The following is a 14468-nucleotide window of genomic DNA, read 5'->3' as shown; positions in this document are numbered from 1 at the left end:
GTCTTAAAATGTTTCATATTGGTTGGCCAGTGTTAGTATGGAAGACCAGACGCCTTCTGTGGGCCTGTCACCTTGTGTCGTATTTTATCTTGGTCTTATTGTTTGTCATGCTTGGCCTTAGTAGGTTGTAATTTCAATTCTCCTTCTTCCAGATAATCTAATACTTCAAAGATATACTGTTCATGTTAGTCATACATATTGATAAACAGAATTAGTCTGTGTGGATCAGCATCTTCAGACAGTTTATATCATTAATCATTCTCTGTATCAAATACCAAAAGGTGATCTTGGCCTGAGATACACTTTAAAGCATTTGTTATTCTGGTAAAATTCTACTGGGAAGCTAAAAGTTTTTTTATCCCTTTAATAATGCAAAATAAAAATACCATTTTCTAAATCAAGAACAATGTCCTTGATGACTTACCAAGTAGCCAGAACATCAGACTGTGAGAATATAGCATATAGATTTATGCTGTTCTTTCAGTGGGCAGCAGTTTTTACTCATTTGAATCTTGCCAATTTTTTATTTCTCATTTATCATATGGTTGTAGGTCTCAAATATAAACACTTTAGTTATCAATTCATTACATTTATTTCTTAGGTCAGAGGTTGTCAAACTAAGGGAAAATATGGCCTACTGCTTGTTTATATAAATATGTTTTATAGAAACACAGTCATGCCCATTCATTTACTATTGTCTCTATTGGCTGATATCACTGTACATAGTGTTGAACAGTTTCATCAAAGACCCTTTGACCAGCAAAGCCCAAAGTATTTACAGTCCATATAAATACATGATTCTTGATAACTTAGAATATTATTCAGGAAATTTCTCTGACAAGATCAAAGATCTAACACAGAAGTCAACAACTTTCCATGTGAAGAGCTAGACAGTAAATATTTTAGGCTTTGCTGGCTAGAGACTCTTGTTCCATAGCAAGATTTGGGGAAGAAATGGGACATCGAACAGGTATGTTTTAATGACAGGGAGGGAAGTGTCATGAAAGTCTAGAGAAGCTGGAAGGATCATGAGGGTATTGCTTGTTCAGGATGCTGGGGTGGAAGAAAGAAGAAACAGTAAAAATAATCTTTCTAATTTTACAAATATTGACTCTGATGGCCTCTAATGTATCTGATTTAATTGAACACAGAGAGCTCTCCTAAAGAAAGAAATTATGTAATTCCTGCTATCCCTTCTGTTGGCCTACAAAGGATAGTAGCCGAGTTTTCCATAATAATTTTTGTACATTATATATGTTGTCTTTATCTGTTTAACTCTATAGCCATTAGTTTAACTGACCTGACAGCCTGTGGATGTTTGAAAACTAACCCCCACCCCTTTGAGTGGTTACCAATTTAGATCTACTAACCAATCAGGCCTGCTTTTACCCTTATACTAAGAAGTGACTTCTCAAGTCGACAGTGTTTAAATCCTTAAAGGAAATCCTTGAAGTGTACGAGCACCTAATCCATTTGTTCTTTCATTAATAGGTCACCAAAAGGGCAAGGATATTCAACCATTGCTAATTAGACCAGTCTGCAATTTATTTTGCTTTTGGTCTAAGAAATACAAAACACTGTGCTGGTGTGGAGTTCAACATGACAATGAGACAGAGCAGGTGAGCTGATAATTGAGCTTCTGAGAAATACACATTGGCTTAAAGAGATTCTCCTTTTGTCCATTTAAACTATGTATAAGAGTGGGAAGGGAGACAGAAGGTAGTGAATATTACAATCTGAAAGTCTGGGTTTCAACTTCAGTTACCTTAGCTGATTAATTTTTAAGCATGTAATTATGCTGATAGTGCCTTTGGGCTAAATTGTTAGCATGGCAAGTGATCAGTTTTCAAAAATTTCTTTTAACCCTTGTGAGGGTGAATTCTAGGAATAATATGAAAAAGAATTATAGAAAAGGAATAAAATAGGAGCCCATTTTAGTATAATGGTGAAAAGCATGGGCTTTAGAGTCAGCCCAGGGTTTAATCACAGTTCTATGTCTTACTTCTCATGGGTAAATTACTTAATCTCTCTGAACTTTAGCTTTTATCTGAAAACTGGGGAGAGATCATGCAGCATGACCCAGACACAAACACTAGTTCCGTGGAGCATCCATATAAAATAAGATTTATTAGGGGAACTTCTTAAGTAAAGCAGCAGCAGGATGCACATAACCCCCCAGCTCTCCTTATCCCACTGAGAGCTGTGTTGAGGTGAGGCAGGGCTGGGGACACTGCCACAACAGCCAGAGACCCAGGAACAGCCTGTGGTCAGACCAAGTTAGATGGACTGACTGGATGCAGTGAGGGGTGGGGGGCACTCCAGGGGAACCACGAAATGCCGCCCTCAACAAAAGGGAAGATGGACATGTATTTTGGATTTGGGTTCCTGCTAAATGATTCTGAGAGGGGTCTCAGGGAAGTGGGAATGAAAATAAAGATGTCTGGAACAGCACTGGCAAAAAATCACAAATCCCTCAGAGTTATTACAACATTTGACAACTGCATGACATTGGGAGAAGCAATGTTTCTTGCTCTGTTTGCAGCTGGTCTTATCTGTGTCTGTCCTCTCATCCTAAGGGCAGGTGTCTATTTTTATTTCTTTTCTAGTTAGGGCTTCTTATAATTCAGTCCCAGATATTTCTTTTTCTTTCTTTTTTTTTAGTACTCAGGTGAAGGCTCCTCACCCTCATCACATCATCTGAGTTGTCAATTGCTCCCTTTCCCCAAAACACTATAGTAACAGGTATATCAAGAAAAACTGAGTTTAATAGTTACTCAGTAAGGAGAACACCACCATGACAGGGGGGCAAAGAGGGAAGGCAATCTATTTTGCTGAGAGGGCACCTGATTGAGCAGTGTATTGTTTGGATAAATGGATTGTGAAGAAGTTCTAGAAGGAAAAAATCATGTTATTTACTGGTTTACAGACTTATGTTCCTGGGCAAGACCTCCTGGAATAAACGATAAAACCTGTTAATGCAGGCAGTTTCTATTCTCAAGGCTGAGTTGAGAGTGGGAGGGAACACTTAGCTGTCGTGATTGGGCTCCTTTGACAAAGAATATCATTGAGCAGCCTCCAGGGACATCTATATACAGGTTCGCTTGTTATGACCAAGATGCTTGCTGTTTATAGGAAAGAATGGGGCCTCCGCCATCTGAGACACAGGCTGTCTCTCCTCAGGAGGTAATACTACCATGTTAAAGGTTTTCTGTATTAAATGAGAGATATATACATTTCCTCACACAACACGAGATGTATTATAAATGTTCACTAAACTGTTCTATTTTTATTATCATTAAAATAGTACCTACATAGATTGAGGCATCAAAGTCATCAATTAGGAAGTGACTTGGGTCAGAGTTATTTGTGCTACTTTCATATTTATATGCTATTTTTTATAAGGGGGAGGCCAAGGAAGAGCTTCTTCGTTCAATTTAAAATACATCAAGGCTGTCTCACTGATATGTGTCTTTACATTTTCCTCAGGAAAACCTTGAGGATGGCAATACCTGGAAACAAGGGGCTGAATCTGTCTCACAGAATGGTCTCAGGCAAGAAAGCCTGGTCCATATTCCAGGCTATGATCCCAAAGACAAAAGCTACAACAACCCGGCGTTCGAGAATGTTACACATTTCTAAGGCAATACGGGCATATACACACACGCGCACACACATGCACACACATATATATGTAGTCCACATACTTCTTGCCTCTTGGTTAGTAAACTTGTGTAGTTGCCACTGCTAGAAGACAGGGATATCTAATGTCTATTTATACTTATTTATAACTACAAATAAAATTACTGTTCCTCAGGATATTCTTTGGAAGACCCATTCAGGTGAGAAAAACAGCCTAGCCTTAAGTGCCTTGGTGACTTCCTTCATGAATAAAATAGGACTGTATTTCATCACAGTACAAGGAATCAGTCTCTGCTTTGTGTCATTTTATCGGTTGTCTTTAAACCATCAAAGAGCTTGGAGTTTACAGGCAGAACGAGGAAGCGGATATGCATATTACATGCTTCTTTGTTACTGCTGATAAAACGAGGGAATGACATCCACACCAACCCCCAAACCTCCTATATATGTAGACACATTTCATATTCTCCGCACCCTGCAGCTGCAGTTGGAACACTTAGCCTCTATTAACATACACATCTTTAAGTCCTCTTCTAGTCATTCCTGCTAATACAGCATTCCTGACCAAGCCTTAAAAATAATTTTGCTCAGCACAGGAGGAGAGACTGGTATGTCTGGTTAGTGGGAACAATTATAACTAAATACTCTTTTCTCTTTGTGCTCTCAGTGTAGTAATTTTTTTTTTTCCTTTTTATCACCTTACAGTGAAAAAAATTGACTCTGTTCTCAACAGAAAGTCTGAATTCTTTCTCTAGGGCTGGGTAAAGAGCAATGTCCTATAGGAGGCTGCTGGGATAGAATTGTGTAAAAGAGCCTTACAAATAGCTTACCAGTCCACAGGAGGTTTCACAAATCAGAGGGACTTATTTGGTACAAAATACCTCGTTCCCAGGATTTATACTCTGTAATTTCAGCTCATACTTTGGAGTTCGATGTGTTCCATCAGGCTAAGGTGACAGAAGTAAAGATTTTAATAGTTAAACTCTAGTAAATAATTTTTAAAATTCTAGAGTAAGAGGAGACTGCAAATCAAAAGGTGAGTTAACAAATGAGAGACAGTGAAAGCTTTTCAGAAGTAAAATAATTAAATCCTTAAAAGGTTAAAAAAAAAAGAACCAGTGCCACAGGGGCTAGATCAGAGGGAAAATAGCAGGAACCAAAACGACGTCAAAGTGTCAGGTATCTCAGGGCAGGTGTCAGATATTTATTTCGTGGTCAGGTAAGATCAAGAGGCCTAGAAACAGTATGTCAGCAAAATAAGAAGAAATGGTCCAAATAGGTGAAGATAAGGACTCCTGAAGGTTGTTGGGTTGTCTAAATGTCACCCAGGAAGAGGAAAAGTTATGAGATAGGGGGAAAATTATGTAACCAGTATTTGTTACTAGGGAAAGAAGATAGAAAGAGGGGGAAAAATCAAAAGAGGAATTAATAAACGGCAACTGGAGTTTATAAGCCACAGCCCGATGTTGCCATCTCTCCCTCTACTGTCAAATAGGACAAGAGATTAGAGGGATAGAAAGAGAATCAGGCTGTGGAAAGCAGTAGGTCAGTACTTTCCCAGAAAATTTTTCAGGATATTTTTTCTTTTTTAGTCATGAATTCTCTTACCTGGAATATTATCAAGGATAAAATTACTTGCAAATGAAAGATAACTATTATTATATTGTTACATAAACTTTCCCACATTCCTCCTAATTGAACAAGCATGCACAAATGTAAGGCTTCACGTAGAGAGATGGGAATCCACGGGAGAACCATCTTCCACAGTGTATAGAAACCACCTTTGTTGCATAGTGACACAAAAGGGAGCTGTGGAGTACAGAGTCAATAGATTAGACTAGTTAGTCATAGCGCACATCTTCTACCTTCACCTCTCCCTAAGAACGTCAGTTCAGACCAGGGATATTCTCAATAAACGGGGCTATGAATGCTGATTTCCTAAGAAGGCCTAAATCGTGCCAGACTTAATGTCAGTCTCTATCTTTTAAATGCAATTGCAAATATTGGTAAACATGGAATGACAGTATTTTGATGACTGACATTCTCTTTGTCACCATTTGGAGAAAGAGGTATGGCTTATTGACTTAAGTGAGGGACTGGAGTCAAACAGCTTAGGTTTAGACTTAAGTTCTGACATAAATTATCTTGGTAAGCTTGGGTAAGGTTTTTTAAGCTTTAGTTTATTCACGATTTAAAAGAAGCAGAAATCTTCCCTATTTAATAGTGTTGTGAGGATTTATAGAGATAAGTCACATAGTGTAGTGAATGGCCTGCATGGGACATTCAGTACTTGTTAGTCTGCAGTATATTTGAAGAAAATGGTATCTATTATGGTATTCATTTTAAGTTAAATTGGTTCACTGTTTCTCTTCAGGATTTTAAAGATACTGGCTTGGTACATGTATTGCTGAAGTAGTATGAAAATTACAAAGAACATATGGTAAAAATGAAAAGTCATACCACAAATTTCTAAATAGTAGCCTTTTTAATGCTGAGTTTAAAATATGGTTTTTCCTAAGAGTCCTAAATTCTTGAAAAAAAGAAAAAAAAAACTATTGTAATATAGACAAGTTTATTACTTTAAAAATGCACTATTCATATCTATGAGTTGTTAAGTATTACATTTGTAAATGTAAATCTTGATAAGTAGACAGCATCTTATCCCAGTTTATGACTCAGTGCACAGTTAAAAGCAACTGTGATTCTCTAAACAACAATAGAAGGGTTCTTTTGTTTTATTCAAATAATATTTCTTAAATATAAATTTCATTATTTTACAATTGCATGAGGTTAGACTCTTTCATTCTAAAAAGAAAAAGAAACCACAGACCGGGGGCTTGCAAACAGTATTTGAAAGAGAATATTACTGAAATATTTTTATGGTCTTACAATCTTAAACAGTGTTATAAAGATCAGATTGATAAATAAAAAAAATAAAGGAGTCTCTTTAATTGTTCTCTTAGAAATCAATTATTTTAAAAATTACAGAAATTTTAGCTTATATATATATTTGTATACTTAGAAAACTCATGTGCTCAATCTCAATATTACAGGGTAGCTAGGTTTGCTGTAGCGTTAACATCTTTTTTCCAGTATTAATAACCTTGATGTATAATCTATTTCCAAATAATTAAATTTGTAATTAATACTAATGATATAAATTAAAAAGATATAAATTTTTAAGTTAATCAAGTGTAATTCATAATTGATATTAAATCACCTAATGAGTTATTTTTATCTGTAATTCTTGGAAAGAGTTATGCTATTATTTCCTCCTCCATTCCAATTTCCTGACCTAATCAACCTAGATTTACAAACACCAGTGTAAATAACAAACACTCATAAGCCCATTTTTCTAATACTGCACTTTGTGCATTTGAAAATCACCTTTCTTCAGAAGAGAGAGTTAAGCTTATAAATATCTGGCTACTTAATCATGACATTGTCCTTATGGGGTCTCTGTTTATCAGTGCCTTCCTCATTAGATTTTCAAGAAGATGTGAGTTGACAATGATATTTCTGTATATCAATAGGAAATTTAAGATATTTTTATATTTTCAAAATTTTATTTGGCTTTTTTATAGAGCCCTGGAATACTAGAATGAATATATATATAATTAAGATATATAATTATTTTAATTATTTCTTTTAAAAGTAAGTTCAGATTGAAATGCTTTCAAATGATCAATGTGAATATTCTCTACAGGGTTTGGAGTAGGATGTGAAATAGTTATCTACTCTAAAATATTTTATATAAACTTAATAGATTAAGGTCGGTCTACCAAGTGACCAAGTAAATATACATCAACATATATCAAAGCAAAGTTTGACTTATTATATAACATGACTTCTTTTTCAGTGTTTTGGATAATGCCTGTAATATTTAGGCCACCAAAGGCTTAGGACAAGCGTGCTGGAACACATGCATATACACAGAAGTTGAGATCAAGAGGATTTTATGACTTAATATGTTATTATAAACCGAAAAAAAGAGCAATATATAATGGTGATATCCTTTATGGATCTTGACCATTTTGCCTTTAGCAATTTCCAAAAACAACATTTTGTCTTTTTAATGTTAAAACAAATGTGTATGCAGATGTTCAGAGCATCCAGGTGGTTCTGAATTACAGAATCTGCTTTGACACATTAAAAAAGCTAAGAATAATTTCATGTAGTGTATTAATTTGATATTCTAATGTAATTGCTATGTAAGAAAATATATGAGCAATTCCTAAATCTCTTATATGTAACAGTATAATATAGTCAGGCAGAATATGTAGAGAAATGGTACTGACTGATTTGGAATCGACATTATAAAGGTTATGTATCTTTATTGTTTATTTTCAAGAAAGCTGCTTGAAAACACCAGCTTAAAAACTGATTCAGTCTATTTCAACAGAGCAAAGTTTCCTTAAATTGGCTTTCAAATTTCTCATGAGAGTTTGGAAATAATGTTTAATGATTAACAACATATATCTATATCTAAATAGTTTCAACATAAATCTATATATTTATCAATATATATCTATATGAAAAGAAAAATATTTATAATCATCAGGCTAACTATATGGTTGCAACCTAATTTCTCCTATTGAGAATAAAACACAGTTGGAGAAATCCATTGTTTCTTCCAGCCTTCTCCATGTACCCTCTTTAATTACAAGCCTCTAATAGTTCTTTTCCACTTGAGAAGTCCAATATAGAGGCCAACAGCCACACGTCCAAGGAAGGAAAAATTGCTTATATTTTTAAATGCATTTTTGACTTCACCATTGAGAAGTGACACATTTATTCTTTAGCTGGAATTTCACTGAAATCTAAACTTACTAGATTTTGCTTTGTAAGTACTAAAATAGACAAGGAAAGAAAAGAAAAAGGGAAAAACCTTTCATTTCTTCTGAATATTAGATGAACTAACTTGTGGTTGTTTTTCCGTCAGAAAGAAAACAGGGTGTATGCACAGCAGGTACTGGAATAGGATTTGCAAGTCAAAGGATTTCGCTTAGGTAGGAAATTCCCTATGTTCCCTCCACCATGCCCAAAACATTACTTCTCCAATTATCTTTGCCATCAGACTATTTTGACCATTCAATCCTACTTTTTTTCACTTAGGAAAAAAATCATCAAAAAAGTACACTGAGCTCAAAGTCAGTAAGAAAGTCTGCTCATACTACTTGTCAGAAAAGATATTAAATTTGGCCGGCAATGTTTATCTGGAAGTGAGTGGCACAGACACTAACAAAATAATTATAAATGTTTTGAATACCACATGGGGCCAGCCAGCCATGTGACAATTATATTTTGTGGGGAACATCTAAATCTCATTTTATTTTTCAACAAAAATTTAGGAAATTTTTGCTTTACCCACACAGAGAGTGAGAATTGTGATGGAAATAAATATTCTGAAAAAAGTTGATAGATACATACCTGAAAATATCAACCCTTTCCTTCTTAGGGAAAAGTGTAAAGCAGCATCCACATAGCAATTTAGTGTGCTCTAGACTCCTAGTTTGGGTCAAGTATGCATGGAACAAAATTTCTATAGGGCGAATCGTGCTGGGGCACTCACTGGTATCGTCATGAAGCAGTAAGATTGGGTGTCTAGTCTTCTTCTTCCGGAGAAGAAACTTCGATGCTACAAGAAATTGGATCTGGTCCCTAATGAGTCTCTTCTCTACCAACCTGTCTGCTTTCATTTTACTTTCCTGAAAAAAGAGGCCCTAATGTGGATGTGGCCAGGATGCAATGGCTGTAATACTTGTGTTCTCTAGCAAGAAAACCATCCAATGTGGTCATAGAGGTGATATTTTGGATGAAACCAGATGGCAAGTTCAATTGAAGGTAACTTGTCACCAAGTTATATATTTATGAATACATAAATCCTAGCTAGCAAGAACCTAGGATGGCTAATGATTCAAGCTAAAGCTCAATCAGTCCTTGCCTTTGGACTACATATTGTTGGCACATTTAATTTTTAATAGAAATTAGAATAGGCTCACCTTTCCATCAGAAGCTGGCCTTTTCACGCCATTCCAAAAGGTTCTTTTCTGAGCTACTGAGAATACCAGAAAGGAGAATAGATGTTAACTAATTCCATAGATATAACCTACAACTATTTCCAAAGCCTGTTATAATACTATGATTTGGGAGGTAATGGAGTGGTGACTGTAGTAGGACTGAGTTCGGCATATCTCACAGATGGTAAGTGCTTACCAGTTTTTACACACAAAGTATATGAGCATGCTCGCACGTGCGTGCGTGCGCGCACACACAAACACACACACACACCTGGACCTATGTCTACCTGCCCCAATTGACTGATCAATTCAGTCACTTCAGTTAATTAACTCATCAGGTGACCTGAATTTTCAATTTTGACCATCAAGTGGAAAAAACATTTGTCAGTTTGGTAGCTTCTTGTTGACAGTTGGCAACAGTGCCCCTACATGTCCTCCTTCCTCGGCGTGAACTATATCAATGCTAAGATTCCTATCCTAAGGAGATTTTGATGATGACTAGTAGAGGCAGCCCAAGCGTGGAAAAAGAAAATGTTTCTGTGTACTAGAAGCATTATTATCCTCTTAAGAACAAAGTAAGCTTCCTCTCCCATCTGTTTCTGGCACAAAGCATTATCAGGACCAAAATGATACTCCATCTGCACTTTCATTCGCAAATGCCTTGATGATGACAATGAGTTTATCAGAAGACAAATAAATAGTCAAAACTTTTTTAAGAGTAGGGTAAGGTTTTGCAAGAATAGTAAACTATTACTTTGTAGAGCTAAAGAATGAGCAATCCCCTCTCCCCATACACACTCAAAAAATCCCAGCTTAATATTTAAAAATCAAGGAGCATTGAATTTAACATGTACATTATAGGAAAAAATATCACATGATAATTTATTGAGTGAAAAAGGTGCCTTTTCATTCCATTCTACAATAGATTGTGCCAAGAGTCGTTTTGGAGGAAAGTGCAGCGTTTGGAAATTGTTCCTCATGCAGTCACTCAGGACATTTTATCTAAAAGTGCATGCACAGATTCAAACAATTACAAACTATTTCTGTTACAATTTCAAGCAATTTTCCACACACTATACTGTGAAAGCACTTCAGCTTTGAACAACTTGTCAAGGTTGACTACATGCACATATATATTAATTTTTTGAAAAGACAACAATTTAGAGTATGAAAATATATAAGCAGCATTCATGTAATACAGAATTCCTGAGAACAGTGTGTGCTATATAAATCTTTGAGAAATAATTTGTATTCATATGAAAACCATGATATAAAACATTTCTCTCAACTAAAGTAGAGTGATCTAAAACTGACATACTCTGAAGGGCTGTCACTATTTTCCTGTTAACAATGATGAAAGAATAGCCAGATTCTACTGCATTGTTTCACAGAAGGAAAAGTTCAGATTTTTTTTCATTGTTTCTCCAATTTTCCATCGGTTTCAAATAATATCAGAGAAGGCATTTTCTAAATCAATATATTATAATTTTTTAATTAAAAATGTCTTTCTCTTTTTATATTTTTCTCTCTAGGCAATCAATATGATTTTTAAACTTTCATAGTATTTATATAAAAATAACTCAGAAAGAGAACTCTCAAAGGTACAGTTATCATCATTCTTTGCTCTATCATTAAGACAAATGTCTTTGTCTCGTGTCCCAAATGTGGAAAAGACACACATGTCAGGTTCATCAGGTAGAGAGACTATTTATTCTCAGGCATATGTATACATTTGACTAACGAAAAAGAAAATTAGATGCTACGAAAAATGAAGGCGTTTAAAACTCCTTTGTTGACTCAGTGGAATTAAATGCCATAACTAACCAGGTGGCAAAAAGAGAACCTTTCTGAAATCCGACTGGAAGAGTCACATGTGGCAAGAGTATGTGAGGAATGTTTAGAGTCTGGTGTCCTCTTTGCTCAGAATCAGAAGACAAGTAGGGAAGTGATAAAAACAAACAACTATAATTATCAGTTTTTCCCTAGAAAGAGAGAAAAGTAAAAAGACAAAAACAAAAACAAAACAAAACAAAAATTCTTCAGTGTTAGAATTATAAAAATAGTTTTCCCAGTAAGAGAAATTATAATTTTCTTGCTAGAGAAACCCTAGCATTATAGAAAGCGCTTTAGTTCCACTGTGTTCAATCTGGTCCTTATAGATTTTGGAAAAAAAATGTGCTTTGTTCAATAGAACAAAATTAATTGGACAAATAATAGTAATAACCACATATATGTATGAATGTGTGAGTATGTGTTATTCCTCACCCCATTCCCAGTAGAGGAAAACTGAGATTACTTTTGATTGTTTTACAATGAAAAGTGTCTTGATTCCTACCTTACACTTCCTTAATTCAACTCTTCTCTTTCTTCCCATTCTGCCCCCAGAGCTTATGCCTTCACCAGACTTTCTGTAGTTAAATGTCCCATCCATCCCACCTCTTCCATCTGTGAATAGTCACACTCACAGATACTGAGTTGACACTGAAATAGCAACTCCACAATAAAGCAAAGTGATATCTTTCACAATTGATTTGCCTTTGTTTCTAGAGAGTTTTCAAATATAAATCAAATCAATCTATCAAAGACATAATAACAGAAAACTCCCTTCAGTGGTGAAAAGAAAGTAAAACTCAAAAATATGTATGCTGTTTGTACAAAAAACATAAATTTCTATTCATGCATTGCTTTCATTAGCAAGAGTGCACATTGTTGGAAAAGCGTGAGTTGCAAAGCATCTGGCTTCTGTTTTCCTGAATAAAACAAGTCACATTGGCTTACTGTGTAACTGGTCTTGGAGCTGCATAAACTATAACTTGCATTACATATAGTCAAGGTGTAGAGGTCTAAGAAAAACCAACATATTTACAGCATTTCAAATTATTCTGTGAGCATTGATGGAATAAAACAGTAAGGAAAAAATTTAATGTACTATAAAACTGCCTTCCACAGTAACATATGAATTAGTAGTGTTCTAAATAATATGAGAATAAACACCTATATTTTATTTTATAAGTATGTGGCTCTATCGGTATTTCGTTAAAAAAAAAAAAAATCCAGTGCAACTGGTTCTGCCAGTGATACAACAGATTTGAATGTAGCCAATGCAATATAATGTTATTTCAATGAATGGTATTCTTTCTGGAATCTCAGATTTTTGGTTGACTAAAGGTGATGTGCAACTCTTCAACTGCATAGTCAATGTAGAGCAGCATAAATTCACTGTGGCACAGATCCATAATCTCAGCAAGAAACCATGGAAACTCCTAATAAACCTGTAAGCTGAAGGGACATGGATTTCTGGCAGCAAAGGCAATAATTGATTTAAGTCATTTCTTATAAGTATCTTGACTCAACTCAAGGTTCCAGAGTCAGATTACTATGTGATTACATGCCTGGCTTGTGAACATTTACATGGAAATCTGTCTCTAGAAGCCTCACCATCACCCTTCCTATTACACTACAGTAGATGGAAGATGAAGGTCTCCAAACACACAACTCCCTGAGGCTGGTTCTAAGAATTAGATCCCGGCTTCCTGCAATGGCAACATAACCATTTTTTAAGGTCATGAGTCATCTTTTATTTTCTCCCCACCGACACCCAGAAGCCTGGGTGTTCCAAATCCCAGAGATGGCTGTGATACATTTCCAAGTAGAATATTATACATATAGTATGCCAGGCATGCTTTCCTCCTAGATTTCACCTAGACTTTGAAGTTGCTGTCGTTCCCACTAATAGCATTGCCCTTACTGGGCAACAGGTACCAACTAAGGCCATTCATGGTGAACAGGATGACCACTTTTTCTCCGCTGTTGTTGCAAATGCTCTAGTTCAGCCTCATACATCATTTCTTGGACTAAGTACTTCTCCCGTCGTATTCGGTCATATAGGTTCTTTGGTACATCTGGAATCAGGTATGCGATGAATGACTTGATCCCAAAAACAAGGTGCTGCAAATTTAAGAAGGAAAAGTGGACTTTTCAAAAATTCTGAAATGCTAATTGTAAAACAACAATCATAAACAATGTTGCACTTGCCTCACAATCATCAGAACTTGGTAAGTATCATCTAGAATATTAATATTTTCAAAAATTATATTGGAATACTACTATTGCCTTAAATCTCGTAAGTATTAAGAGAAAACAAAGAATGTTTCCTCTTTCACAGCCACATGTTGAAATCACCTTATAAATACTGAATGAATAAAATTCACATCTATAAAATCCTTATATATTATGCAAAAACTATTATGATATAATAGTTTTATGATATAAAACTATTATTATGATATAAAACTATAAAACTATTATGATATAAAACTATTATGATATAATTGTTATACATGGATGAGAAAGACTACATCCGTTGAAATCCCATGTCTGATAGATGGTAATACACAGTCTACAACCACATAGAATATAGTGAGATTAGACTCAACCTCTAATACATACATTTTTCAGAACATCTACCCTGCTAAGTTCTATATTATTATAACTGCTTTAAAAATGTTATGTCTATTACATAATTCTTCTATAATAAAAATATTTTTAAAAATAGACTGACAAAAGTGTTATATATATAAAAAAGTAGGAGCAAAAATCAAAATATAATATGCCTGTGGTTAAAAGTACAGATGCTGAATGAGAATGCCTATGTCTGAACCCTACTCTGTCACTCATTAGCTGAGTAACCTTATACAAATCACCTACATTCTCTGTGTCTCATCTTTAAAATAGTGATAATAATAGTATTCTTCAAGGTTAGTATGAGGATTAAATGAACAAATTATGTGAAAGGTTTAAAGGAGTACC

General features: G+C 35.0%; 2 protein-coding genes across 5 annotated transcripts in view; one reads left to right on the top strand and one right to left on the bottom strand.

Moving 5' to 3' along the window:
- Positions 1-3916, top strand: part of SLC5A12 (solute carrier family 5 member 12) — a 69863-nt gene extending 65947 nt beyond the window's left edge. For all 3 annotated transcript variants that reach the window (XM_039865999.1, XM_039866009.1, XM_039865989.1), the window contains 2 exons: positions 1492-1619; positions 3487-3916. In XM_039865999.1, coding sequence (XP_039721933.1) covers positions 1492-1619; positions 3487-3639 — 281 coding nt within the window. In that variant the 3' untranslated portion in view covers positions 3640-3916. The remainder of the gene's footprint in view (positions 1-1491; positions 1620-3486) is intronic.
- Positions 3917-11702: 7786 nt separating this feature from the next.
- ANO3 (anoctamin 3) overlaps positions 11703-14468 on the bottom strand; it is a 331395-nt gene continuing 328629 nt past the window's right edge. For both annotated transcript variants that reach the window (XM_039865959.1, XM_039865968.1), the window contains one exon: positions 11703-13607. In XM_039865959.1, the coding sequence (XP_039721893.1) occupies positions 13425-13607 (183 nt within the window). In that variant the 3' untranslated portion in view covers positions 11703-13424. The remainder of the gene's footprint in view (positions 13608-14468) is intronic.

This window comes from Pteropus medius, unplaced genomic scaffold (genome assembly GCF_902729225.1).
Source record: "Pteropus medius unplaced genomic scaffold, Ma_sr-lr_union100, whole genome shotgun sequence".
NCBI lineage: Eukaryota > Metazoa > Chordata > Mammalia > Chiroptera > Pteropodidae > Pteropus > Pteropus medius.
Note: the sequence above shows the minus strand (reverse complement) of the source record. Positions and strands in the feature narration are given on the sequence as shown.